Source organism: Poromitra crassiceps (genome assembly GCF_964638095.1).
Source record: "Poromitra crassiceps genome assembly, chromosome: 8".
Taxonomy (NCBI): Eukaryota; Metazoa; Chordata; class Actinopteri; order Beryciformes; family Melamphaidae; genus Poromitra; species Poromitra crassiceps.
In genome coordinates this window covers 35,635,603-35,661,882 of record NC_139629.1, presented here as the reverse complement: position 1 = coordinate 35,661,882, position 26,280 = coordinate 35,635,603, and the positions used below count along the sequence as shown (strand labels likewise).

The 26,280-nt window shown below is 42.9% G+C and overlaps 2 protein-coding genes across 2 annotated transcripts; both read left to right on the top strand.

Annotated features, from left to right (window-relative positions):
* On the top strand, positions 1 to 5,910 carry LOC310780981 (rho-related GTP-binding protein Rho6-like; the record flags this gene model as incomplete). Its single annotated transcript, XM_083641516.1, has 5 exons — positions 1 to 120; positions 770 to 857; positions 5,090 to 5,199; positions 5,392 to 5,526; positions 5,636 to 5,910. 5 exons carry the CDS (start codon positions 1 to 3, stop codon positions 5,879 to 5,881), a joined length of 699 nt encoding a protein of 232 aa, XP_083497642.1. The 3' UTR covers positions 5,882 to 5,910.
* Positions 5,911 to 19,635: 13,725 nt separating this feature from the next.
* On the top strand, positions 19,636 to 25,621 carry LOC310780407 (kinetochore protein Spc25-like). Its single transcript, XM_083640978.1, has 7 exons — positions 19,636 to 19,726; positions 20,804 to 20,972; positions 22,451 to 22,516; positions 22,847 to 22,993; positions 24,140 to 24,244; positions 24,610 to 24,705; positions 25,406 to 25,621. Exons 2-7 carry the CDS (start codon positions 20,822 to 20,824, stop codon positions 25,582 to 25,584), a joined length of 744 nt encoding a protein of 247 aa, XP_083497104.1. The 5' UTR covers positions 19,636 to 19,726; positions 20,804 to 20,821; the 3' UTR covers positions 25,585 to 25,621.
* The last annotated feature ends 659 nt before the right edge of the window (positions 25,622 to 26,280 follow it).

The window sequence follows — 26,280 nt, the reverse complement described above, 5'->3', positions numbered from 1 at the left end:
ATGAAGGAAAGAAGACTCATGCCACATTTTGTGGCGAGATGTAAACTAGTGCTGGTTGGAGACGTCCAATGCGGTAAAACCGCAATGTTACAGGTCTTGGCGAAGGATTGCTATCCAGAGGTAAGCTATAGGGCCATAAAGGCTAATTTACATTGCTTGATTGATTCATTGATTGATTAGAGCACTACAGTAGAAGAGTTATGATTTTAGACTTTATTTTTCGGACTATTTATTTGACTAACGTTATACATTCCTATTAGGACTTTCTTGGGGCTTTAGAGTGTTAGTGGTAGGCTATTTGTAGGCTATTTGTTTGTAGTTACAGTGGTGTATGCAATCAACTGATACTGTGTATGTGCATGTGGTATGTGAGTTTGTAATATGTCCTTGTATCTTTTTTTTAAAGCTCATGGTGTCACTATATTATGCATAATATAATTAGGCTTATTAAATGTACATTTATAATGGTGCGATGTTTGTAGGATATTCTTCTCAAATGTATTAGGATTATTAGTTCTTTAGGGGTTATAGAATAATAATAAGTATTAACCTATAGGCCAGTCACCACCTTAATATTTAGAATTATAACACTGGACAAAGATGGATGATATGAGTTGTTAGAATCACGTATCGTTATTGACCTAGAATAATGCCTGTGCTAGAATTGCTCCAAAGTGGTAAAAGACAAGAGTCGCAAATGCCATTGTTTTGTCCCTCTCTAGACGTATGTCCCTACTGTGTTTGATGCCATTGTTTTGTCCCTCTCTAGACGTATGTCCCTACTGTGTTTGAAAACTACACCGCCTGTCTGGAGCTGGATGAGCAGCGGGTTGAGCTCAGCCTGTGGGACACATCAGGTGAGGATCGTGCCGTCTTGTTCACCTGCACACACAGTTACAAACACCTGTGAATTCTGACAACACAGGACAAACATGAAACGGCAGCAGTTTTACGACTGAATGAATGTATGAATTAATTCATTTATTCATTTATTTATTGAGACAGTTGTTAAAAATTCAGATTAAATCCGTACGCCGGTATTAAAATTGTCGAGGAATAAAAGTAAACACAATAAAGTCCATGACTTGTTTCCATCACCTCCTCTCTTCTCTCTGTCTTCGAGTTGCTCCCCCTGGGAAATTCTGCTTGGCCAATGAATTAGTAATAAGTAGCTGGTTTCAGTAACATTGGGACTGGTGTGTGAAGCCTTTGTTTAGCCAACCACCCTACAAACAAGACAGTCAATATAAATGTAAATGCAGGGCTGTCTTGTCTGTTGTCTTTAGTGTCTTATTTACCTTCACGGAGACTCCCGCGTTATTGCTGTTGGTTTACCCAGACATCACTGATCTGTTGATCCTGTTTCTCTGAGGAGAGACGAGAAGCTGTTCCAGGCAAAGCAGCTCAGTACTGACTCACACTTGTCCATGTTTAATTTTTAGCAGTCCAGATAGATGATATTTTGTAATAGTTTTTCCCGTGTATATATATATATATATTTTTAGTTTTACAGTTAGGGGAGATATCCATGATTCATGTTAGTTTTCAGTGAAGAAGGGAGTAGAGAGGCTGTCCCCGCCTCCAGCTTAAAGCCCCTGTGGCAAAAGCGACCCCCCTGCTCAAGTGTCCTTGAACAAGACACTTGAATCCCTGCCAGCTGTGACCTCCAATTTCCTCCAGGGATCATAGAGGATCACAAAACAGTGTCATAGATTCATCACTTATAGATCACCCGATATATTTCTGTGGAATAATGTCTTCTAAATCGTAGGGACCATATAGGAGAAAAATAGCCCTGCCATATCTCAAAGAAATGGGACAATGAAAGACTATTTGTGGCTGTTACAACACGAGCGTTATTGCAGTGCTGTGGCTAACTGAGATTTCAGTGCTTTGCCCATCAATATATTTAATTGGAATGGGGAGAGTGGGAAGTGCCTAGTGCATTCCCCAAAATATGCATGTGAAAAAACCCACATGTGAATTCAAACCGCGTCTCTTTTGGACACAACTTTTCACCTACAATTCATTACATGACAGTATTTGTTTCACATGTGAACACTTAATTTCACATTTAAGAGGTAGTTCGCAAGTGGGAAATGTCATTTTCACACGGGAAATGTTGGTTTTCATATGGGAAAATTCTCAGTTTCTTTCCCGATTTTTTTTTTATCCCATTTTATCCCCCATTAGTGCTCACTTGAAAATTCTCCGTTTCTCATTCATTCACCTGTGAATTGCCTCTTTATATGTGAAATGAAAGTTTCCACACGTGAAACAAATACTGTCATCATGTAATGGCAGGTGAAAACACATGTTCACATCATATGAACATCAATATGTCTCCATGAGACACATCATGTGCTTTGAATTCACATGTGGCTTTTCAATGACACCTGAAACATCTTTCAAAATGATGTAAAAACAACAACAACAGGAAGTAGAATAGATTTCTCTCATAATAACAGCATTGGCTGAGGAGTTCTGCTGAGAGGAAGCGGAGCAGTGCCAGTTGGCCTGCAGAGGGATTGTCTCACAGGGGGAAGGGGGTTGCCTTGGTCTCTGCAGGGAATGGAAGTGTGTGTACGTGTGTGTGTGTGTGTGTGGGTGTGTGTACGTGTGTGTGTGTGTGTACGTGTCTACGTGTGTACGTGTGTGCGTGTGTGTGTGTACGTGTGTACGTGCGTACGTGCGTGCGTGCGTGTGTGTGTATGTGTGTGTGCGTGCGTGCGTGCGTGTGTGTGTGTGTGCGTGCACGCGTGCGTGTATGATTTGTCTATTTTGGTGTGTTTTTCATGGCTTACAGTAGCTGCGAACAGAAGGCACAAATGAGGGATATCGAGCAAAAGATAAGCAGGACCTCCCCGCTCCCTTACGGTGTGCGGCCTGCAATAAAAATAAAACTATTGTGTAACTGAAACCAACTCTGAACTGCTGTTTGTTTGTCTGTTTATCTTCCACACAGTTAAAACTTTGCGGACAGTCATCCGCCCCAGAGAAAACATTGCATAAGTTTTTACATAATTTACACACACACACACACACACACACACACACACACACACACACACACACACACACACACACAGGCTTTAAGAGGATTATCCCAGCTCTCTTCAGATCTCTTTCACTCCCGGATACTGAATAGCGAGGAGGACAATCTCATTGGATCAGCCCGTTAGTTCAACCTGGTGCGTGCGTGCGTGCGTGCGTGCGTGTCCAAGCAGGGGGCTGGCCATGTGTAGGAGATGGTGGTGTTGTTAGACGTGTTGTAGATCTCTCCTGTAGATGCCCCCTCTTTGCTAAGCCTTACATCACCCTGGATTATTTCTGTGCTGGCGGGGTGCGTTTTAGCTGCTACTCGTACGGGTATGTGTGCACATTTGAGCGAAAGATTCTGACTGAGTTAAATCAACAGGGCTTTGGTGCTAATAGATTAGTTATTCACGCCTCAAGGAGGAGGCTCAAGACAACATGATTGTTTGATAGTTCCGGTCGAAGCCTGAGCGCTATTTCCTTTCCTGATATGATTATATCCTCCTCACATTTGACCAAAGGCGAGCTCCGGGCGCACGTTGGCCCCAGAGGACAGGAGGAGGAAATGGAATCTATAGTGTTGCTGTGTCGCTGAGTGATTAGGTAGCGGGGGGAAGACAATAGGGGGCGGACTTCCTGTCAGTCTGCATTTAGCACAGGAGCCTTCCTGAGGGCCCAGAGGGGGGCCACACATCATGGCTGTGCCATTTATCGAAATGTAAGCCAGATTATGTTTCCTTCCTTCACACTCTCAGCACTGAGGCGGTGTCGTCATGTGACATGCATCCTGGTAGACGCCGGCCAATGGGAGCGAGCTGACATGAACACTGGATCTCATTGCGTTTTTTTTTTTTATCATCGGTTAAATGTGACGCGTGATTAAAAAGGCTGTGGGTGAAAAGAGTTTTACCACCAGCCGCTTTAACAAAGGCATTATTGGCTGAGATGTCGGGACCGGTGTGTGGTCTGATGTTGATGTTGATGTTTCAATAAAGCCGGAGAAATACAAAGATACAGCGTAGGGCTGCACAATTAATCGTATTTTCATCGTCATCGCAATATGAACGTGCGCAATAAACACATCGCAAAGACTGCCTGAAACGCGATGAATAACAAAAGTGTTTTTTTTTACATGCCTCATGCATTCACACTCAACATCTGATCATTTTGTCTTGTGTTGTAAATCCAGCGTACACCTTTCCCTTGCAACAGTGTGCTCCACCCCTCTGCCAAAGCCCAAACACGCTGTGTGTAGTTTCAGCTGGAGTCAGTGTGTATTTCATTTCTTTATTCAGTGGGCATAGGCTATGTTTGGGGTCTATGTTAGCATTATTAAAGCAGAAAGACATAGGAACTGTATAGCTAATATGCATACTTTAATATTTGTTTATTTATTGCAAGTCGTATCGTCATCGCTATATTGAACAATGTTATCGCACATCGCAGATTTTCCTCATATCGTGCAGGCCTAATACATCGTTATCATTGCATGTGTGCAGCCCAATCAACTGTTTTCATCAGTCTTTGCTTGATTTGTGACTAATAATAATCTAATTCTACTTAATTTCTGATATTGCAGCAGCAATGTGTGAGGAATTAAATATCACATATTAAATGTAATTCTCCTGCTCTTTAAGAGGACATGTTTAATACTAAGATAGAAAAAAATATATAGTTTTTGTTATTCTGGCTACTTTTGCTCCCACATATCAGTAATGGTATCAGACTCAAAGTTTCTTGTATACTGACACCATGTCTGAGCACAAAGACTAACTGACAGAAATATGGAAAGAGTCTTCCATGAAACATCTGATAAGAGTCTTCCATAATAATCTGTCACCTCCACAGGGTTTTCAGACTGGTGTTTGGTATAAGCCCTCAGAGTAATGGAAGCATGCGTGTTGCTGTACTGAAGCTGGTTCCTCTTGTCACACGTTCAATCTCCATCCTCCTGAACCACATGTTCACAAAATCGTCTTTGGTCCGATGTTCTGGTACAACGTGTCGTTGAATATGTGGCATTGAACCTTTACCGCTCTGTGTGTCCCTCCAGGCTCTCCGTACTACAACAACGTCCGGCCGCTCTGCTACAGCGACTCAGACGCAGTGCTCCTCTGCTTCGACATCAGTCGGCCGGATATCGTAGACAGCGCGCTGAAGAAGGTACGGGCGGTCACAGTGTAAACACACCACAGCTACCCTGCTCTCCTCGTCCTGTCTCGCTACCTTTTCAGCCTTTTCATTAGTGACTATGTACTACTACAGTATAGTGCCTAAGTCACACTATGGATTTTACCACAACAGTAGTAACTCTATAGATGGTTTAATGGTAGCTCTTTGGTGTCTCCGTTGCAGTGGAAAGCAGAGATCCTGGATTTCTGCCCCAGCACGCGGATCCTACTCGTAGGTTGCAAGATGGACCTGCGCACGGACGTCTGCACACTCATGGAGCTGGCCAATCACAAGCAGACGCCCGTCTCCCACGAGCAGGTTTGTTCCGTCGTGTGACGACTCTTCACTCTCCTGTCTGTCTCCTGATCTTTGTGCTTGGACACGTATTTGACACACGTCCTCCTCACACACGCATTCTCATTTGCAGGGCTCGTCCTTGGCCAAGCAGCTGGGGGCAGAGGCGTACCTGGAGTGCTCGGCGTTCACGTCGGAGAAGAGCATCCACAGTGTTTTCCGCGCCGCCGCCCTGGCCTGCATGAACAAGCTCCAGCCGGCCGCCAAGCCCAGCCCGGCGCGCCGCCTCTCCAAGAGGCTGCTCCACCTGCCCGGCAAGACGGAGCTCCTCTCCTCCACCTTCAGCAAGGACAAGTCCAAGAGCTGCTCCGTCATGTGAGAGACGCTGAGAGGAAGACTGCGAGGACACGGGGGGGCTGTCTGTCACTGGTGCAGGAGAAGGAGTGGTGCGAACTGAATTTCTGGTGGTGAACCTCTCGTTTGGGTCCTCCCCAGCCTCCCTGACAACCACTTCAACAAGATGGCTGATTCCCTACACTCCACAAAGTTCAGCCAGGATACTGGCCTTTTATGCCATTGCTTGTCACCAGCACACAGTGCAGAGACAGAGTGGAAAATGTTTGGCATTCAAAATGTTTTGATTATATTCCTTCTTAATTAACCGGCATTGTAGATTTAGAATAACCTCGCACACCTGTACAAAGGGAGCACAGCACTGACAGCAGACACTTTAAGGCAGAGGTTCTCAAATGTTTTTCAGCCAAGGACCCCTTACAAGATAGAAAATATACCGGGGACCCCCTCATTCTGATTTGTGATTTTGGGCTAAGCTTAATTGTTTCCACGGTAACGTGCTTGACTTTTAATTTGATAGGTTTGTTATTAGAATGTAATCCATGAACCATTTTAGATTTAAAGCATAAACTATTTTCGTAGAACTATGAAGATTTTGCAAAACAAAAAAAACAAAAATGTTTTTTATTACATTACATTTACATTACATCATTTAGCAGACGCTTTTGTTTTGTCCAAAGCGACTTACAATATCACAATTTGTCAACAGTATACAGAAAACCACTATGCAACACAATCAATGACAGCCAAGATATTTTGATAGACTAGCACCATGTAGGAAGTAGTTTGAGAAGGAATAAGTAACATTTTAGCCATTTTTTTTTCTTCTTTCTTTTTTACCTGACAACTTTTCGTGGACCTCCTGGCAAAGTGCCGCGGACCCCCATTTGAGAACCACTGCTTTAAGGTGTAGAAGACCTGTTGGATGTGGTGTGAGGCTTTGGCTATTCCTCACATACAGGTTGCTGTGTGAGAGTCGGCTTAAATAAGGTCAGCTCCCTCTCTTTTCCATGGAGAGAGTGGTTGCAAACATGGCGTTGGATCGCGTTACTCTGACCAGACACATTTGAAATTCAGATTGCCCTTTCCCGTCGGCCTCTCTCTGTCTCTGATTGTCTCCCGAGGATGTGATCTGGGCTGAATGATGAGATAACGTGTCAAATCTGACATTGAGAGGGAAGCGTATCCAGAGGAATGTGGTGGGGGGGGTATTTAAAACACAGGCTGTTGAAGGTATTATTTCCCCAGTGACTCTTCACTGTATTTCGTTTTGGAAATTAAATCTGACAGTGGAGGGGGGGGGGGGGGATTTGGCAAGCAGAGTGCTCATTTGTAAAGGCAGTGGGAGGATGAGCTGAGCTGAGAGCACATCTGTAGGAGTGCAATGTGACTTAGCCTCTCGCATGGGCACAAACACTCTAGGGTGGACATGCTGCGACGGGGCGGGGGTTTGGGGGGTCAGCCAAGACTGTTTTTGTCAGACCCCCTTTTCTTACCCCTCACCACATCAGTCTTAATTGCTTCACTGATGCGATGCATCATCTGTCTTTTCCCTGCTACTATAAGAAGTGTTTACTCCACACCCGTTTTTTTTAGTGCGTGTACCTGCAAAAAAAAAAAAATCATTCTTTATTGTCTTCTAAAAGATAAAAAAGGGATTTGTTTTTACCATCTGAGTGGATTTATTTAAATATGCCAAAAGCAGCATCCTCTGCCTCGTGGATACATCATTTGAAGGGAAATAATCCTTACGTTTTAGCTGTACAATTGAAAGAGTGAAGTTGGCTTACACATCATGTCTAAAACAAAAAGCTCCGTTGTGCTGCTGGGATGGGCTGCATTTTTTAAACGCTAACAATGTCAAGTCCCATCCCAAGAGGCCCCTACAGTCCAGATAGGTGCATCCCTGAGCGAATGTTGCTCGGGAGGGGGAATGGTTGCATTGAATTATACTAATAACAGGCTGGTCCTGTCTGGAGGAAGATATTTTTCCTCATCATAATTTCTTTCTTTTAAAAGTATTTTATGATTACATTTTTTTTTAGCTTTCTTCCCAAGTATTCTTGACATCCTCCATTTTTAAAATAGCTTGTTTTTTTCCCCTGGGTGTTTCTAATTGCTTGTGGCTGTCTTTGCCGTTTTTGTGCTTGTTGATGTCCTTGTATTCCCTCGCCGCTTGAGTCTTTGTGGCATTAGGGCCTGTTGACAGCTCGGCTAACGGAGGACTTGATGATTTGTAGGTTTTGCACAGGAGCCCAGAGTTCTTTAGGATGTACAGAACACTGGAATTTAATGTGTTGCCTAGCAACCATGTGAGCAGTGGCGCGCGCGAGCAGGGTTGCTGTCTCATATAGAGAGAGAGAAGGATGGCTCTCCAAGAGGGGCGCCTCACCCTTTCTCTGTAGCATTACGCAGAAAGCACCGCTGAGGCAATGGCAGGAAGCAGCACGTGCTAATCAAGATGTCTCTGTGGGGCTTGAAGGGAAGACCCCACGCTGGTAGCAGCCACTGATGAGAACATGCCATCTAAAAAAGCATGTTTTTAAACATGTCTACTTTGCACCTCTGCAGTCATCGTTTCACTTCTCAGTCCTGTCTGGAGCAATGTGCCGCCTTGCAAACAAGCGTCGTTCTGTTGAATATATCCACCCATCGTTTCAGCGTTTCTCTCTTGCTTATTTTCCACAGAGAGACTTGTTTTGTTGTAAATACCCTTCCTTGTAAAGCTGTTTGTTAGAAAGCCCATAAAAGAATGTTACCGAAGCGAAGCAAAACGTCAATGTGAAGTATAGCCTATAATGGCTTAATTTATTGATTGAATTCTGTATTGATTATTGTCATACACTATTTTGTTCTTAATTCTTTATTTGAATAAATATTTCTGAAGTTATTTTCCCAGTCCATGTTTTTTTCTTTCTTATACAAAATGAAGTTGTAATCATATCAGTGTGGCCCTTGATGGATCTATTAAATCGTTGATGCTCTTTATGGGGAAATAATCAAAGAAGTTAAGCGAGACGACTGTACAGTGTTGCTTAACTGGTGTTCGGTCAAAATAGTCTCAGTGTTACAGGTTTTGCCATTAATTTCAGATACTCAAGAAATACTTGGTTACTTGATTGATTTAAAAAAGGTTTAATACATTTATTATGAGTAATGAAACGATTTGTGAGCACAGCTTCCTCTCATCTTTGAGCAGGCCGCTGTGAAGCTAGTAATAATAATAATAACTTTGATTCATACAGCGCCTTTCAAGGAACCCAAGGATGCTTTACAATAAAGTGACCCATAATAACAAATAAAACAACAGAGTAGAGCAAAGGCTTTGTTACCAGGAGGCCTACAAAATTGATAGAATTACATGACACTGTAATTTACCCACTATCTAATGTGCAACATGGACGTCTTAAAGACCAGCTAAAGTTTCAAGATGTGTATAAAATACTCTACTTTGAATAATAATGTATTTGTGTCTGATGGTTTTCCCCACAAAAAAAGGTTAAATTATCTTGTTAAAATCCTTACAATGACTTCCCCTCCTTCTCCCTCATTTAAAAATCCAAAGCAACCAATCAGGGTCATCGAGAACATAACTAGCCAATCACAGCATACAACACGGGCTTTCAACACATTCTCACTCGTGATAAAGTGATGACAAGGGTTCCTGACCGATCTGCAGTACATGACGAGTTGGATAGTGAGAATGCGTTGGGGCTTTAACTGCTGAATACTGGACAGGGATTGGCTCCAAGATTCATGATGTCATGAATCTTGCTTGTTTGCGAACGGCCTTTTCAGTGAGCTCAGAGGAATTGACACATTCAGCAGACGATTATGGAAACCGCTTTCTAGTGTCAAAACTCTGCACAGACATCATTTTGCACCAGCCCGATCTCATGGGAGAGTGTATGTATGACACGCGGGGCGTTATCTCGTGTCATACATACGCAGAAACGCAATTTGGCAGCAAGTAAGTTGAAGTAACGTTAACAAACTCGCAACCACTAACCCAAACCCTTAACCTAACCCTGACCCTAACCATAACCCTACACCTAACCCCCATAACTTCCACGTAAAGTTATTATGCATGTTAGATTTATAATGTAAGTGGATGAGGCGAAGTTGCGTATGAACTGCACGAAAAACTGCGTTTCTGCGTATGTATGACACGAGATAACACCCGCGGGTCATACATACGCTCTCCCATGAGATCGGGTTGTTTTGCACAGTGAAGCTCGATCAGAGATCCAACTGTAGGAACAAGAAGAAAAACTGATTTTTGAACTTCGAGGGTGTTTAAGCAAACTAAAAGTAGCACAAGCACAGGTGTGAGAGATGTAATTACTTGAACAAATCACACAAAAGTGCTCTCTTGCCCGCAAGACATAATTCATCCTTCATTCTTCAACCTCTAAGGCAGTTTAATGGATCCATTTAAATGTATATTTCAGTCCCGTCCGAGGAGGCTGATTCTCCTGTAAGTCATATTCCAGCTTTGCAGTTGGTATAGGACAGTGGTTCTCAATGTGGCGTCCAGGCGGGGACCACCAAGGGTCTTTGAGGGTTCCGGGGATCCCCATCAAATTGATTAATTGTTACACTAATTGTTTCACTCTTATCTCTCTACCTCGTAACAATAGTCAAGGAATTCTGGAGAAAATCATATGTTAAAAAGAGGGTTAGTTAGGCCATGTTCAGACTAGGAGGCCAAATCTGATTTGTGAACTTTAATGACCTATTAATGATTCTATCCAGATTGGTTTTATGAGTCTGGACGCTCCAAGTCTGATTTGTGTCACTTGTCCCAAACCACATTATGGAGGTCTGGACACACAGATCCGACTTGAACACTTGCCCAAATCAGATTTGTGGCAGTGTGGACACACTCCCAAATTAGATTTGGGAAACCAATCAAGATAATGATGATTAATGACTTTAGCAGCAAATCGGATTTGCCTGTAGTGTGAACATGGCTTTAGAGAGAGGAAATCTCATCAGAAAGGGGTCTGTGGCTGTAATGTGGACTGAAGGTTTTGGAATCACTGGTATAAGATGAGCAGTGTGTGAAGGTATCTATACTGCCCTCTGTCTTTCTCAATGTTGAATGGCACATTGCACTTTTCATACAAAACATCAGGCGCTGTATCAAATTAGAGCAAATGGATATTTTGGGCAAATAAAGCCGATTCAAGGCTCCCTGGCAGAAGGAATGTCCGACAGGTCGGCAGTGTAGCGTGTGTTTTGTCTTAAGAAAGATTAATAGTCTATGCTTATCCCCAGTTCAAGGGCACAATAGCTCACTTGACGTACTAAAGCCAAGGTTACAGATAAACACATCACTAATAGACCCATTCCTGCTGCTGATTGATAACTAACTTCATAAAATCACAAGGGGACTTAAATCTCTTTCAGCTCAGTGGAAGAACAGCAGAGTCAGGCTTAAATTCAAATGGATTTCTGGCCACCGAAGCAGCGAACTTTCTGTCCAGTCCTGAAGGATCGTCTGACCTACAATTAGATGATGAGTGCAGCTAAACAGTCTGGTGTGAAAACTACCCTGTGGATGTTATGGCACTGAAGCATGGACACAGCCTGAGGGGGTCAGCCACTCCCCCCAGCAAAAACACACGCGCCGCGCGCACACGCACGCACGCACGCACGCACGCACGCACACACACACACACACACACACACACACACACACACACACACACACACACACACACACACACACACACACACACACACACACACACTACTAGTAAATTAGTAAATCTGTCAATTGCTATTGTTTGAGAACAATGTTTGCAGCTTAAAAATATATTTTTATAATAATCTGTGGCAGAGATATCAGTCTCTCAATGGAGATTTCTTTTTACACTGGTAACACTTGACAAGGCTAATTACATAAAGTAATGTAAAGTAATTAATTAACAGTTAACTAACTAATGGTGTCTATGTTAACTCAGGTATTCATTTATACTGGTGGTTGGGTTGAGGCATGAAGTCACTGAAGTGATAAGGTTATAGCAAGCTGTTAGGTTAACTTATTTGACTTAACTTAGTTAAGGATTACGCTTACGTTCAGTACACAGTAATATAAGCAGATGACATGAATACTACTGATAAAGGTCTAATTATTTAATTTTATGTTGTCACCTGTGGTTGATACAGTGGATTCATTCAAGTAATCCACTACTGTCCGAACAATGTCCGGTAACACGGTTAAAACTGGAAATCTCCCTTTCTCTCTTTCAAGAGTTCCTCCTCTGCTGCATCTTCCTTTGTCTCTCTCTCTTTCTCAGGTAACCAATCATCCTCCCCCGTCTCCCCCCTCTCCCCCGTCTCCCCCCTCTCCCTCTCACGCTATCTGCTTAGTCTGATACTGGCCCTTATCAGGATGTCCTGATATCCTGCTGTCGCACTCTGTCCACTGATGACATGACACGGATGGAGCAACGGAGTGTTTGGCATTCCTGAGCTATCAGACTTACAGGATACCAGTTGGCTCATGCTCTCCTTATCTTCTGAAAGAGGCAGCAAGGCTCTGAGCTATACAGGCAATGTGTTGGAGGCAGGCGAGGCAGGGGTGGAAGAGGGGTGGTGGAGGGGTGGAGGAGGGGTGGGGGTTATGCTCCTTATCACCAGTCTAGGTTTCATCTCTTGTCTGTAGCAACGATGCATTTCCACAGTTGGGACAGGAATAGTGGTCTGATAATCTTTTAGATAAACTGGCCTGCTAGCCTGTCTGCTTGCAACATTTCCCTCTCTTAACCCATTGATACCTGATGCAGCATTTGTGTATATATCCCTCATTTGTGTGTGTATCCCCTTAAGACCACGAACCGCGTGCACGCGGTTCGCGGTCTTAAAGGGACTTAAAGGGAACTTTACTAATTACTAATTGCTGAACACCTGGTGATCTGTCATGTATATTGATACGGGTATTTAAGACGGCGTCTCTCTGCCACTTCAGAAAGCGTCTTGAGGAAGGGCCAGTGTGGCCCGAAACGTCACGCTGTTTGCATATTTATAAATAAAAAAACCTAACGGGAGCTCCTTTTGGTGTGCGGACCATTATTTTTTCACTTAAAGGGATACACTCACAAATGCTGCATCAGGTATCAATGGGTTAATATTCCTCTATCCAACCTCTCTCTCTCTCTCTCTCTCTCTGTCTCTCTGTCACTCTCTCTCTCTCTCTCTCTCACCGACACACATTTTTCTGAAATTGGCCAACAAACGTTACATGTGTGGGTGAATCAGGCAAGCCTCAGCCAGTCATACATGACTGGCTGAGGACTGGCTGAGGCTCCTCCCAGGCATGATTATATGGCGTGGCCATAGTGGATGTGGGGCGCCGGCAGTGTCACTGTCCTGACCTGCACGCACCGCCAGTGTTGCTCTCTCATGTAGGGTTATACCAGGGTCAATGCACTGCCTTCTGTCTGTGATATTCTATAATAAGAAAATCATCACCATGTCCAGCATAAATGCTGCATTTTTATTTCTCAAATTTCTGGAAATGGATTTCTGAACAATGTACATGTATGCAATATTTGATGTAAAAATAATGAAGAGGTTAATAGCAAGTGATCTGTGCAGTCTCTCTAGACAAAGGGCATTCCGTCCCTTCTCCCCTGCACGGAGCAGAGGGTAGGTATCAGAGAAAATGGACGCTGTGCCGTGTGGCTCATGGCCAAATAAGCACATCATCTATCAGACACGGCAGCACAGACGCACACAAAAACACACGTTTGCACAAGTAACCTATCGGACCTACGTAGCACCAACAGCAGGGGCGGAGGCGAGTGGCTTGCAGAGGGGTATGCTGCCCTGGTTACTAATGAGTTATCTGCACACTGAGGTACAGTATAGTTTACAATTCACTCAAATGCACCCTGTTGGTGAGCCACAGCTGCTGTGACAGCGTCATAGCTCTTCTCTCAGGATGTGAGATGGGGTTGCGTATGTCACAGGCTCAGCTGGGTGAGGAAGAGAGCACCAAGGAGCCACACACTGTAGTGTCCTGTCCCATCAGGGCATCTGTCTCCACATGGCTACATCTAGCATGCATGGTCTCTGATGTTGTTCCACATCCTAATGTTTGGAGATGTTCTGTCTGCCTGTGTCTGGGCACACATTTCTATTTGAGGTACATTGGGATGCTTGTGTAGCTTTCAAATGCATGCTTTCCTATATGTATATTTATATTATTATGATATGTCTACTTGTTATGTCCTTCTCTCAGTTACATACAAAAGACCAGACTATAACACCGGCATGAAGAATACCCCAAACTCTAAGCAGCATTTTTCTCTGATCCTATGGGGCATATTGATGCAGAGTTTTGTTGAAGCAATCCATTCACTCTGTTTGATTTCTCAGTCCAAAGCTGGTTTGATGTCATGGGTTCCGGCAGCTCTGTAGCATTCAGTCTGTGTGCTTTGAGCTGCCCAATGAAGCACGGCGTTATCATCAGCAGACAGCAAGCACCACGAACTACACCCCAGGGCTGAATCACATTCATATGAACCATATCACACTCAATAGAGTAGTGTGTTCAAAATCATATCAAATAGTTAATCAATATAATAAAGCTTCCTCTATCATTATATTACAATACATGTATCTGATTGCATGGATATCTTATTCAACTGAGTCTCTTTGATTTATTCTTTACTATCAGGCCAGGCCAGTCCCATGTGATTAACTATTATTTTTTCTGTGTGTGTGTGTGTGTGTGTGTGTGTGTGTGTGTGTGTGTGCGTGCGTTTGTGTGTGTGTGTGTGTGTGTGTGTGTGTGTGTGTGTGTGCGTGCGTACGTGCGTGTGTTTGTGTGTGTGTGTGTGTGTGTGCGTGTGTTTGTGTGTGTGTGTGCGTGCGTGCATGTGTGTGTGTGCGTGCGCGCGCGGCGAAGGGCATCCATGCATAAGTACGAATGTGTGAATGTGTGTATGAATGTATGTCAGTGTGTGCTGCTGTGTATACTAAGCAGTTTATCTTGTCTGCTCGGCATATTTTCCCCGAGTCCCATGTGCAGAGAGGTGAGCTATACGCTCCCATAGCGTTCACACATGCCTGCACCCGGCTCCACTCTGCTGGAATGATCAAGTCCCACCTCATGGTCCTGCCAGGCGGGCCTCCAGACTCCCCTGTCGAGCCCCAAAACCCCACCCGCCATCAAAATGTTTCCCCAGGTGTGATTATTATATCCTCTTGTTATATCCTTGGTCAAATTATACACTAAAAGACTAGTGCCTCTTCTGTGCTTACCTGGCAAACCTTCCATGTATTTCCATGTATTGGCTCGTCACATTTCTGACTGTTTTTTTTAGAGACTAAAAATAATGACGCTGTCTGGGAGGGAAATCATGACAAAGTGATGACGAATAATATTTGGCCTTGTACTCAATCCTCACTCAATATGGGGTACGGTGGCGCAGTCGGTAGCGCTGTCGCCTCACAGCTAGAAGGTCCTGAGTTCGATTCTCGCCTGGGACGCTGTGGGCGCTGGGGTTGTGTCCCCCCCCCCCCATATCTTCAGTGCCTACTGCCCAGGTGGGTTATCTCGTCAAAAGGGCCTTTCTGTGTGGAGTTTGCATGTTCTCCCCATGCCCCCCAGGGGGTTCCTCCGTACATAAACCCCCCCACTAAAAACATGCAGAAGATCGTCATCGTCATCCGACCAGTGACGACAACATCCGAAGTTGGTCCCCGGGCGCTGGAAAGAAAAAGCGACCACTGCTCCTGTCCTGCCCCCCGGAGGAAAGGACAAGCCTGGATGGGTTAAATGCAGAGGAGACATTTCACCGGCCACCATCAGCATGAGTGTGTATTTGTGGCTGCATGCATGTGTTGTGGTGTGTTCGTGTGACAATAAAAGACGGCCTTGTCCGTCTACTAACTGTAACTGCTTATTAGCTAGGGGGAAGTGTAGACACATAACATGAGCTTCTCACCAGACTATTCATTTTGGGGCAGAAGTAGGGTAGTCATAGCAACAGTAAAGTGAAAAAGGATTACGAGTGTTTGTGTACATGTGAGATACATGTCAGCGCTTGGCAGAGAGAGACACTCGAATGTCACAGGTGTGAAGTGCTTTTCCAACATTTCTGATGTCACACTGTTTTCAGAATTAAGTTTGCAATAATGAATGCACATCCACGACCCATTCTTTGGTTATAAGACGCATCATTCTTCCCCTAGTTACAGTAAAGAAATTCCACCTTTAATTTAATCGATAGCTGTACATTGCATTCTCCATGCAATAAGGAAAATCGATAACTTCAGATTTTGTGTTTTATGACTTGAGTGACAAATGTATATTTGTGAATACTGTTGTTTCAGAAAATATTTCATACAACATAACAAAAACAACTAAAAGTGATAAGTCAGTTGAAACGCTCATAGTCCAATCATCCAGTCCTTTCTGAAACGTATGGCAGGTGACAGCTGCCCATTTTTTCTCCATGTTGTTAAACTGGTTTCTGGCCTATTTCCCTCATATTAGTTGCAGTAGGCCATGAAGATTGCTATAATATGCGAGTCCTTGAGACAAAATAACAACTGTTTAGCCTGAAGGAAGAGAAATATTGAGAGGGGCAACCCTAAAACAAATGCCCTGTTTTTCCTCTCTTTCTTATGGACGTGTGTGTTTGCTCAGCAGTGGCTGTGATGGAGCCAATTAAAAGGATTCATTTGACTTCAGTCACAGGGTTCATCTTCAGCCTTTTATCCATTGACAGTAAATATATATATAAATACTATATATATAAATATATATATAAATAATATATATATAAATTTATCCCACATGTCTTCTAGTGAGAGACAAATACATTCTGATGGATGAATGACTGAACCCAGTATCCCATAATGTGTGTGTGTGTGTGTGTGTGTGTGTGTGTGTGTGTGTGTGTGTGTGTGTGTGTGTGTGTGTGTGTGTGTGTGTGTGTGTGTGTGAGAGAGAGAGAGAGAGAGAGAGAGCGAGCGAGCGAGCGAGCAAATTGTGTTCAGCCACAGCTATGCCATTTGATCATTTTAAAATAGGAGGATTTCTGAGTGGTTTTATGTCTGCAAATAAAATGATAAAAAGTTTGCACACACCTGCTATGTCTGGCAGTCTAGTGTAGGGCAGTGCACACTGGCCCACTTGTGACAAATATGTGTGTTAATGTACAGGATCAACTTCAACATGACTTTTATCCTAACTGCTTTTTTCTTTGGTTCTCGGTCTGTATCACACACATCTATGTGGCCCTCTATGTATAGATTAATTTGTATAGTTTTTTACTTTATTTATTTTCTTTGATGTTCACTTGATTGAGGTGTCCCACCTGACCAGGTCATGTGACTGAATCAGGTGGGTATTTAAGATGGCGTTTCTCCTTTGTCTAACAGTCTGAAGAAGGGCAGGGTGCTGCCCGAAACGTTACCCACGGTGTTGCAATAAAAAACCTAATTGGAGGCCCTTGCAGTGTGCGAACCTTTTACCATTTTATTTGTATTCATCACTGTAAGTTCTGCACCTGCCCTACTAGGCTGGGATGTGCGTGTCTCCCTTCTACCTTTGGTATTATGTCTGCCCTGTGTGTCATGGTAAATTGTTCTCTCTTAAATGGTAAATGGACTGCATTTATATAGCGCTTTTATCCAAAGTGCTTTACAATGTGCCTACATTCACCCCTGCACCCACCGAAGGCGGCCAGCTGCCACGCAGGGTGCTGCTGGCACAGCCATCGGGAGCAATTTGGGGTTCAGTGTCTTGCCCAAGGACACTTCGACATGCGGACTGGAGGAGCCGGGGATCGAACCACCAACCTTCTGATTAGTGGACGACCTGCTCTACCTCCTGAGCCACAGCCGCTCTTAACCTTCTTAAATTACAGTTTTGAGGTTGTGGGTTCGAGCCTCAGTCAGTTAAGAGTTTAGAAAGTGGACACCCAGACTAATAATAACAAAAATAATAAACGTTTCAAAATAAAAAGTTGAAATACATTTACCAGACCCCCGCGCCTCCCACACACACAGGAAATCAGTCCACACTTTTTTTTTTACCAGCATCATCAGGACCTTTATTTATATTACCCATTTCAAACATAAAGCTATGTGTTAAACGTGTAATGTGAAACAATTAAGTGAATAGACTGACTGCAAATGAGGGTCAGTGAACTAAACCTATACTTTCTTAAGGGAAATGTGGGTTTGTGTCAAGTATGATAGAACAGTTATATAGTGACAGATTCAATTATTACTAAAGAAAAAAAACATCGCATGGATGCATAACTGGGACGTATCCTCAGTGATGTACCCTGGGGTCATAGGATGTTTCGGGTCTCGCAACATCATACACCCTCGCCCAGGTGACCCAGCCGGGGCTGGCCAAGCCCCAACTTACGTCCCAGTAGCTACCCACGGTCAGCCCTATAGGGAGGGTCGAAGGTGGTCACGTGGTCAGGGCCACTCAATCCGCTGCTCCGGAACTACTCTGCTGGGACCGGGGGAGGGGGAGGGCTCTGGTACGTAGAGGGACCGGGCTCTGTGGGTTGCCACCCGGCCGGGTTCCTCCCTCGTCTCACCAGGTCTACGACCTGTGCGCTGCACCAGACTCCCCCGCTCCAAACATCTCATTCCGAGGTGATGGTATCTTAGTGGACACCATGCAGTACCAGTACTTGGTGGCACTGCAGTCTCCACTTGCGGCTTGAATGGCCCTCCTAAAAGGCCTCTCGTGGGTTGTTGGGCTTCTTCCTCACGGAAGACGCAGGCTGGGGAGCTAACCCATACTGCTACCTGGGTGCCGTCCCTGTTCCGGCTGTCAACTGACTCTCCAGTAGTCACTAGTCTTTCCTGGTTGTCACATAGTCTATTCCTATGAGTCTCTGGCTAGGCCAGGCTAACTAATAAAGAAAAAAAACATCGCATGGATGCATAACTGGGACGTATCCTCAGTGATGTACCCTGGGGTCATAGGATGTTTCGGGTGTCGCAACATCATACACCCTCGCCCAGGTGACCCAGCCGGGGCTGGCCAAGCCCCAACTTACGTCCCAGTAGCTACCCACGGTCAGCCCTATAGGGAGGGTCGAAGGTGGTCACGTGGTCAGGGCCACTCAATCCGCTGCTCCGGAACTACTCTGCTGGGACCGGGGGAGGGGGAGGGCTCTGGTACGTAGAGAGACCGGGCTCTGTGGGTTGCCACGCGGCCGGGTTCCTCCCTCTTCTCACCATTATAATATTGAATTATTGTCCAGCCAAATATTAAGTGACCTCTGCTGTGTGGAGTATCATGTGTGTCTTCAGGTTTCTTTTATGACCAAAACATTTACCACAGATTGAGCATTTAAATGGCTTATCTCCTGTGTGGACCACCATGTGTTTCTTCAGGGAGTTTTTATGACCAAAACATTTACCACAGATTGAGCATTTAAATTGCTTATCTCCTGTGTGGACCACCATGTGTTTCTTCAGGGAGTTTTTATGACCAAAACATTTACCACAGATTGAGCATTTAAATTGCTTATCTCCTGTGTGGACTACCATGTGTTCCTTTACGCAAACTCTGACAATAATTATGAATGGGAGCATTTTGGGTGAAAAACTGTTACTTTTCTTTTCTCTGTAAATAACTGCATTGTGAAACTACTATAACTCTAGGTGGCGATAATGCAAAAAAAACATGTTTGCCAACCGAACTGCCATTAAACTCAAAAGAAGAAGAAGAAGAAGAAGAACGCTATATCCGCAAAGAGCATGATATCCGTATCCGATGAGTCACGCCCCTCTACGTGCGGACCGCGGCTTTTTAAAAATGGATCAGCTGCTAATGTAGCGTTAACAGAGTCGAGTCGGTCACAGAATAAAACAAGTAGGTTATATAAACACTCAGCTAATGGTATTTTAACAAACCAACTGACTGCATTTCTTAAATTGGTAATGTTTGCTCTTGGGCATGCTACGTTTAACTGCTAACGCTAATGTTTGCTAGCTAACCAGGTAGGTTTACGTGAGCTCCTCTCGGTTTATATTAGCTGAAACGTCAACTAAACTACGATGCAGGCATGGCATGCTATTCAAGTTTTGCGATAACGCTAGTGTTTTTGTGAGGCATATAACGATAAAAGTATCCATCACGGTATCGCGTAATATCTTAAATATACTAACGTACAAGTGACAACATGAGGAATCAGCCAAGGAGCATTTTGGTAAACAAACGGCGTCCCTGGGTGGCAACGGCAAACCCTTTGAGCCTGAGCTTTGGGAGGCTTGAGTGTCTGACTCTAGCCGGATGGCCCTATTTACATTTTAGATGTGATGTATAGTTTTTGAGATATTAACGTTTGTTTGGCACAACTCGTTAACTGCTGCAGGGTTCCGCATTTTTACTACCATGCAACCTTGGTTGGGTTGGTCTCTCTCCTTCCCTTTTTTAATATATTTTTTCACAGTCTGTCTAACCGACGACGTATACAAATGTTAGAAGCCTTGTTGACCCTGTTTATGCCCCTAACTTTTAACTTTGCAGGGATGGAACAGTTACTCTGCTGAGAGTGTGCTGATTACACTGGGTCTTTGTGCTAAAGCTTATACAAAAATCAAATTGGGCAGTGAATTGCATTTTGAGTGAACTTGTGCATTGCCCCTTGACCTTTTATGGTCGTTATGTCTCAAGAAGGTGCATATAGACCAGCTGCCATGCAAATTGAAAATAAAGATGTTCTTCAATTAAGTGAACCCTGTAGATTAAATTCCAAATTATTCTATTAAGGTGCAATTTAAGGCAGGTACTTTGCAAACAAACAAATAGTTCAGAATAAAAAGAGAAAAGACTATCCAGCACCACAGAGACATATGAGAGTCAAAGTGCATAAATCAGAATCTATAGTATAATTATATAAATCTGAGTATCGTATGTTGAATCTGAGCTGTATGTTTTTTGTTACAGGTTGTCCATCAGAACATCATGGCCTCCATTACAGATCCAGACATCAATGCAATGTTCAACCATGCATTGAAAGAGATCGGTAACCAGCTGGCACAGGCATGTGTGGACATGGCTGCCGCCACTGTGGACCTGTGCCAATCCCACAGGCAGCTTGTGAAGTCTGCTGTTGGTACGGTTTATTTATCCTGTGTCCATATTGTACTAACTGTTAACTGTGTTCGTACGGTCTGAGTGGTTTCTAATATAGAATATAGAATGACGACAAAAATACCTGCATATTGGTATTATTGTTTATTGTTTATTAGGATCCCCATTAGTTACAGCAAGGCTGCAGCTATTCTTCCTGGGGTCCGCCAACATTAAAAATAACAGTACAAAACATAACACAACAAAACAAAACAAGAAACGAAAAGAAAATACTCTGCTAATTAAGAAAGCAGAGACTTACTAATAAATAAAATCAAAAACAAAACAAAAGACAAAAGCATAAACTAAACAGTAGCACTATGACATTTTAAAATCTGTCTAAGGTCAACGTCAGACACAAAAGTCTGAAAAGAAGTCCACAGTCCCTTTATATGTAGCCAAATTATACATCTTATATAACAAGAATTCCACAACTGATTAGATACATACACATACATTCACTTACACACTTGTCATTTATACTGATTAGAGAGATGTTGTTTAGCTAATAGTTTAAAAGTTCTTTTGCTGTTAGTTTGTGTGATGTGCCTGGGAAACAGATTCCACTCATACATACCTCTGTACACAGCAGTTCTTTTACCTGAATTTGACTTCACAGTTGGCAATGTAAAATATCCTCCAGCAGCATGTCTAGTACTGTATTCATGTTTATCAGCGCTGCAGCATAGCTCTTGGTACAACACATGGGGAGTCTTTGTTATGGACACATTTCTAATAAATAATAACAACGAACAAAGTAATCTGTCACTAACCATTAACCATGGTCAGTCTATATAGTATAGAGACTGAGCATACCATTCATTTGAACCTGGATCAGTCTCTCTCTCAAATGAACAATGGTCACTGGAGCTCTTGAAAAAGCCCCTTTCTCCTGTTACCTTACCTATGACTGTTTTTATACAATATATAAAGTATGTTCATAGGCCCCTGGGCCTGGACGCATAAAAGACCCCCCCTCACAGCGCATATATGCACGATTAAGGCCAAAATAATAACATCATACATTCATCTGCATCTTAACAGGATTTACAGCACAGTCACCTGAACACTCAAAGCCAACAGCACAATAACGGGAAATAAAAAATAACCTGTATCTCAATACAGGGTCCAAAATTAACTTTTTTGTTACCTTATACCTTATTACCCACAATAACCCTCTAATTGTCCATAAGCTTATTTTGTCAAAAACAAAGGGTTGGACCCGGGGGAAGATATACACAGTGGCCCTGCGAAGAATCTCTGGGTTATTATGGGCCCCTGAGCTCCTGGGCCGGTGGGCCCAGTAGGCCTGTTCGGCAATACATCCTTGAGTATGTTCTCTCTGTAGCTCTTTGGCTTTTACAGACTTCGAGCTGTGGAGTATTTCCAGGAGGACAATAGTGTTTCAAAACCGTAATAACCACATTGTCAATTATGCTTATTCATCTTCTATTTTTGCAGATACATGTTCAAGGAAATCTAAGGAAGATGAGCCACTGTTTGAGTCAATACAAACATACGAAAGAGGTGAGCTTCACACAGCATTACGTGTGCCTCCATAAATTAATCATTTCATACGTTTCAGACATGCATTCACTTCAAGCATTTCCTTTTGCAGTGTTTTTGTTAAGTGTTTTGTTTCCAGTACTCACTGTTCTCTTTTGGAGACTTATTACTTATGTGACACACACAAACTGTAAATACTGTCATATAGTTGTGTTTTTGGGAGAAAAAGCTCAGTGTAGTAATGTATTATTTATTTTCATATTTTCCAATGCAGTGATGACAGCTTGTTTATGTAACCCACTGCTACTAAATGAATACAAAGGAATCCCTGATGCATGCTTTGTTCCTCAGATTTGGAACAAGCAAATGTGTCAATCACAGAGAAAAAGAATGCCATTTCTCACAAGATGTCTGAGGTTCAGCGGAAGGAGGCGCATCGACGCTTCATTGCCCAGAAGAATAAGATACTCCGACAGGAACAAGTCGAGAGGAAAGAGCGTAAGTTGACGTCTGAAAATGGAATTCATACTTTTTGATGGTATATTATCAGAACATTCACAAGAGCTAATTTGTGAAGTCTGAGGAAGACAGACTTGTCTGTCGAAACGTCAGTCAGCCCCTTCTATTAAAACGTGCAGACGGAAAAGAGTGCTCCGGTGTCTTTACTTTGGGTAGTCTGTGTGAAGTGCCCAGGTAAAATATTATTTTATGCATATTGTCCTCCACTGTTGAGCACCAGGACCCTTTTTATTCCAAACCTGGCTGAAGCGCGCTGGACTCTATTACGAGCGTAAGTTGACGTCTGAAAATGGAATTCATACTTTTTGATGGTATATTATCAGAACATTCACAAGAGCTAATTTGTGACTATATACTATTTTGGGTGAACTGTGGGTTTGGTAATTTGGTTGGGTAAACATTTATCAATTTCAGGGATACCGTCTAGTCACCTTTACCATCCCAATCCCTTAAGTCAGGGGTTGCTAAACTTTTCAGACCAAGTACCACTATGTACCAAACCAAAATTCCCACTTCCACTCCAGATACAGACAATTTTCCCCTCATAAAATAAAACATTGCTCATTTAACCATACAATACAGTACAGACACCTACACCCACACTAGGCTATGAAAAAGAGAAAAGAGGTCCCCTTTGAAAATGTTTTTTTCCTCTCCAAAATGTAGCCTAAATTTGGAGCATTATTTAGCCACCTTCCTGATAAGCTAGCATGACACGGTTGGTATCGATTCCATAGGTCTTCTAGTTTCATATGATACCAGAAACTTCCTCTGGCTTTCAAACTAAGCCTGCTACAGCCTCTGTAATTAAATTGTCAAATTGTGATATTTCCTGAATATCGCGATATTTCAAAAAATCAGCCTAAGCCTACTCCTCAGGGTTAATATGTTGTAAAAACTGTTGTCTGTAAAAAAAACGAGACTACTCGGCGTTGGTCTCGTCTACTATTAGAGGTAAGATGTGAGGCATCCATATTAAATTTAGACTGTTTAATAACAATCGAAAATCTTGCTCGTAGCTGCTTTAAGTGACGGATTCCTAAGTGGTTTTTGTCTCTGCCCTGCTATGTCACCTTTTTCACTATCCAAGAGTATGTGTGCAACTGTTTTCTCTTTCCTTCTCAGTGATGGTCTCTCAAAATACAGCAAACAAAGACAAACTGAGGAATCTCAACAAAGCCAAACAAGTCTTTCAGGATCGTTTGGGGCTGGAGATCATAAAAGTCCATGGTAAAACTAATTCACTTTAGTATCTCTCACTTGCAAGGCCCAACATTATGTATAATGCAAAAGCACATTAAATATGTCAGTTTCCCCTTGTGGAACGCTAAACAATAATTGCATTACTCCAGGTCTTTGTTCCGTTTTGTCATCACCATGGAGAGACAAACAGAACTGTAGTTTATGTTCATGTGTAAGGGAATTCTGATTATTGCGTAATGTGTGACCAAACATTCTGGAAATGATGCCCATATGACAACCTCCCCCCTCCCCATGTTTTGTTTTTATTTTATTTCTTGCTCTTAATTTGTACACCTAATCATACTCATTTCCAAGTTGACAAACTATTTTATGTGTGTCTGTAAAATTCAAAGCTCAAAAGCTGCAGTTGATTTTCCGGAACATCAACCCTGCAGATGAGGACAGTCCCTACACCCTCATAATTGGGCTCAAAGACGGGTTGTACCAGAGTAAGTAAAAATTCAAAACAAGACTAACCTAGTATATAGCTGGCTAGCAGTGATGCCAATTCTTTTCCAAGGAAAGTAGCTTTTGGCTGCTCAGAAAGTTGCCAGATGACATCACATGATAATGTGCATATCAATATACAGCATAAGGCTGCACTGGTTATGTACGCCTCGGCATAATCCATTTTAATATTAACTGCTGACTCCGCCTGCCTAGGCCAGATTCGACGTACACCAGGAAACAATTACAGCAGAGGGAGGGGACTGCGTTGTGTGTTGGGAAAAAAGCTGTGATCATTAAACTCTCCGGGTTAGACAAGTACAGCAAACCGGCATCGGCTGCACCAATTTATTGCCAAATGCTTTGGGATTCAATCAACATTGTTTCCCATGCTTGTAAAAAGTCACCAGAATTGTCTGCTGGCATCTCCGCCCAACCACGTGTTCCGTCCGACCAATAGTGTAACTTCATCCCTCACTCACGATCATTTGCATTTGTAGAGCTGGCACCGCTATTCATGGACAAGCTAGTATTAATGTTCTGTTATATTGTTACTATATGATCTATGAGTCTTTCTGCACTAAAAAGGGGGGAAAATGTAAAATTATTAAATTATGAATTTCAGATTTATTGATAATTATTCTCTCAACCTATAGTCTGTTGTGATGATATTGTAAATGGCTTTTCTTTTCTTCACCACAGCTGTGTCAAGTGAGCCACAGCTTGACTGTTTGCCTGCCTTGGAACGCCGACTTCATGAGACGAATAACCTCACAGCCTTCCTGGCAAATGTCAGGAAGGAGTTTGTCTGTCACGCACGTTTCCCAATATCTGGGGAAGCCATGAAGCCAAGAGAGAGAGTGGGTAGGATAAGGATGTAGGATAAAAGGATCAAATATAAGAAGAAGCGTGACGGGATGTGTGTTGTTGTTGTTGTTGTTGTTGGGGGGGGGGGGGGGGGGGGTCCCTGTTTGTTAAGCACTTTAATGTTGAGTCCTTTTTTCTGTTTTTCTGGAAAAGTTCTAAAATAGTGTTCCACTATTATGGAAACATGTTTATAACACAAATAAAGAGATAATTTTTTCTGTTTTTCTGGAAAAGTTGTAAAATAGTGTTACACTGTTATGGAAACATGTTTATAACATAAATAAAGAGATCCTAACAGCATTATAATGATTTTAATTCTTGGGAGGAAGGTGATAAACATCCAACTATCACAACTATCAGTCGAATAATGGTGTGAATTATTAATTTGAGTACTATTCCCCTTGAATGCTTTTGTTTGTATGAAACCATTTTCAAAACAGTGAATGCAGTAGTCAGTCAGTACAGTACATACACAGACTCTTGATCCATATTTTTAGTGAGTTGCCACTGTAGGAGTTCAGAAAAACTTAAATGAAGTTAGGTGGGAGATTTGTGTTTGTGCTGTCCATGTATCACTACAGTCAGGCCTCATGATTTGACACGGTTGAACACGTGCAGCTCTTGAACATAGGTTGACGGGGACCACCAACCACTGTCTTCCTTTAGATATCGAAAAGTTCTCATGTGAAAGAAAAATCTCAACTTTATTA

What these genes read in the sequence shown, in the direction of transcription:
- LOC310780407 (XM_083640978.1), top strand. Translation starts at nt 20,822, where the DNA reads ATGGCCTCCATTACAGATCCAGACATCAATGCAATGTTCAACCATGCA. An exon ending in ACAAGTCGAGAGGAAAGAGC is followed by an intron (nt 22,994 to 24,139) that starts GTAAGTTGACGT and finishes TTTCCTTCTCAG; the next exon opens with TGATGGTCTCTCAAAATACA. An exon ending in CAAAGACGGGTTGTACCAGA is followed by an intron (nt 24,706 to 25,405) that starts GTAAGTAAAAAT and finishes TCTTCACCACAG; the next exon opens with CTGTGTCAAGTGAGCCACAG.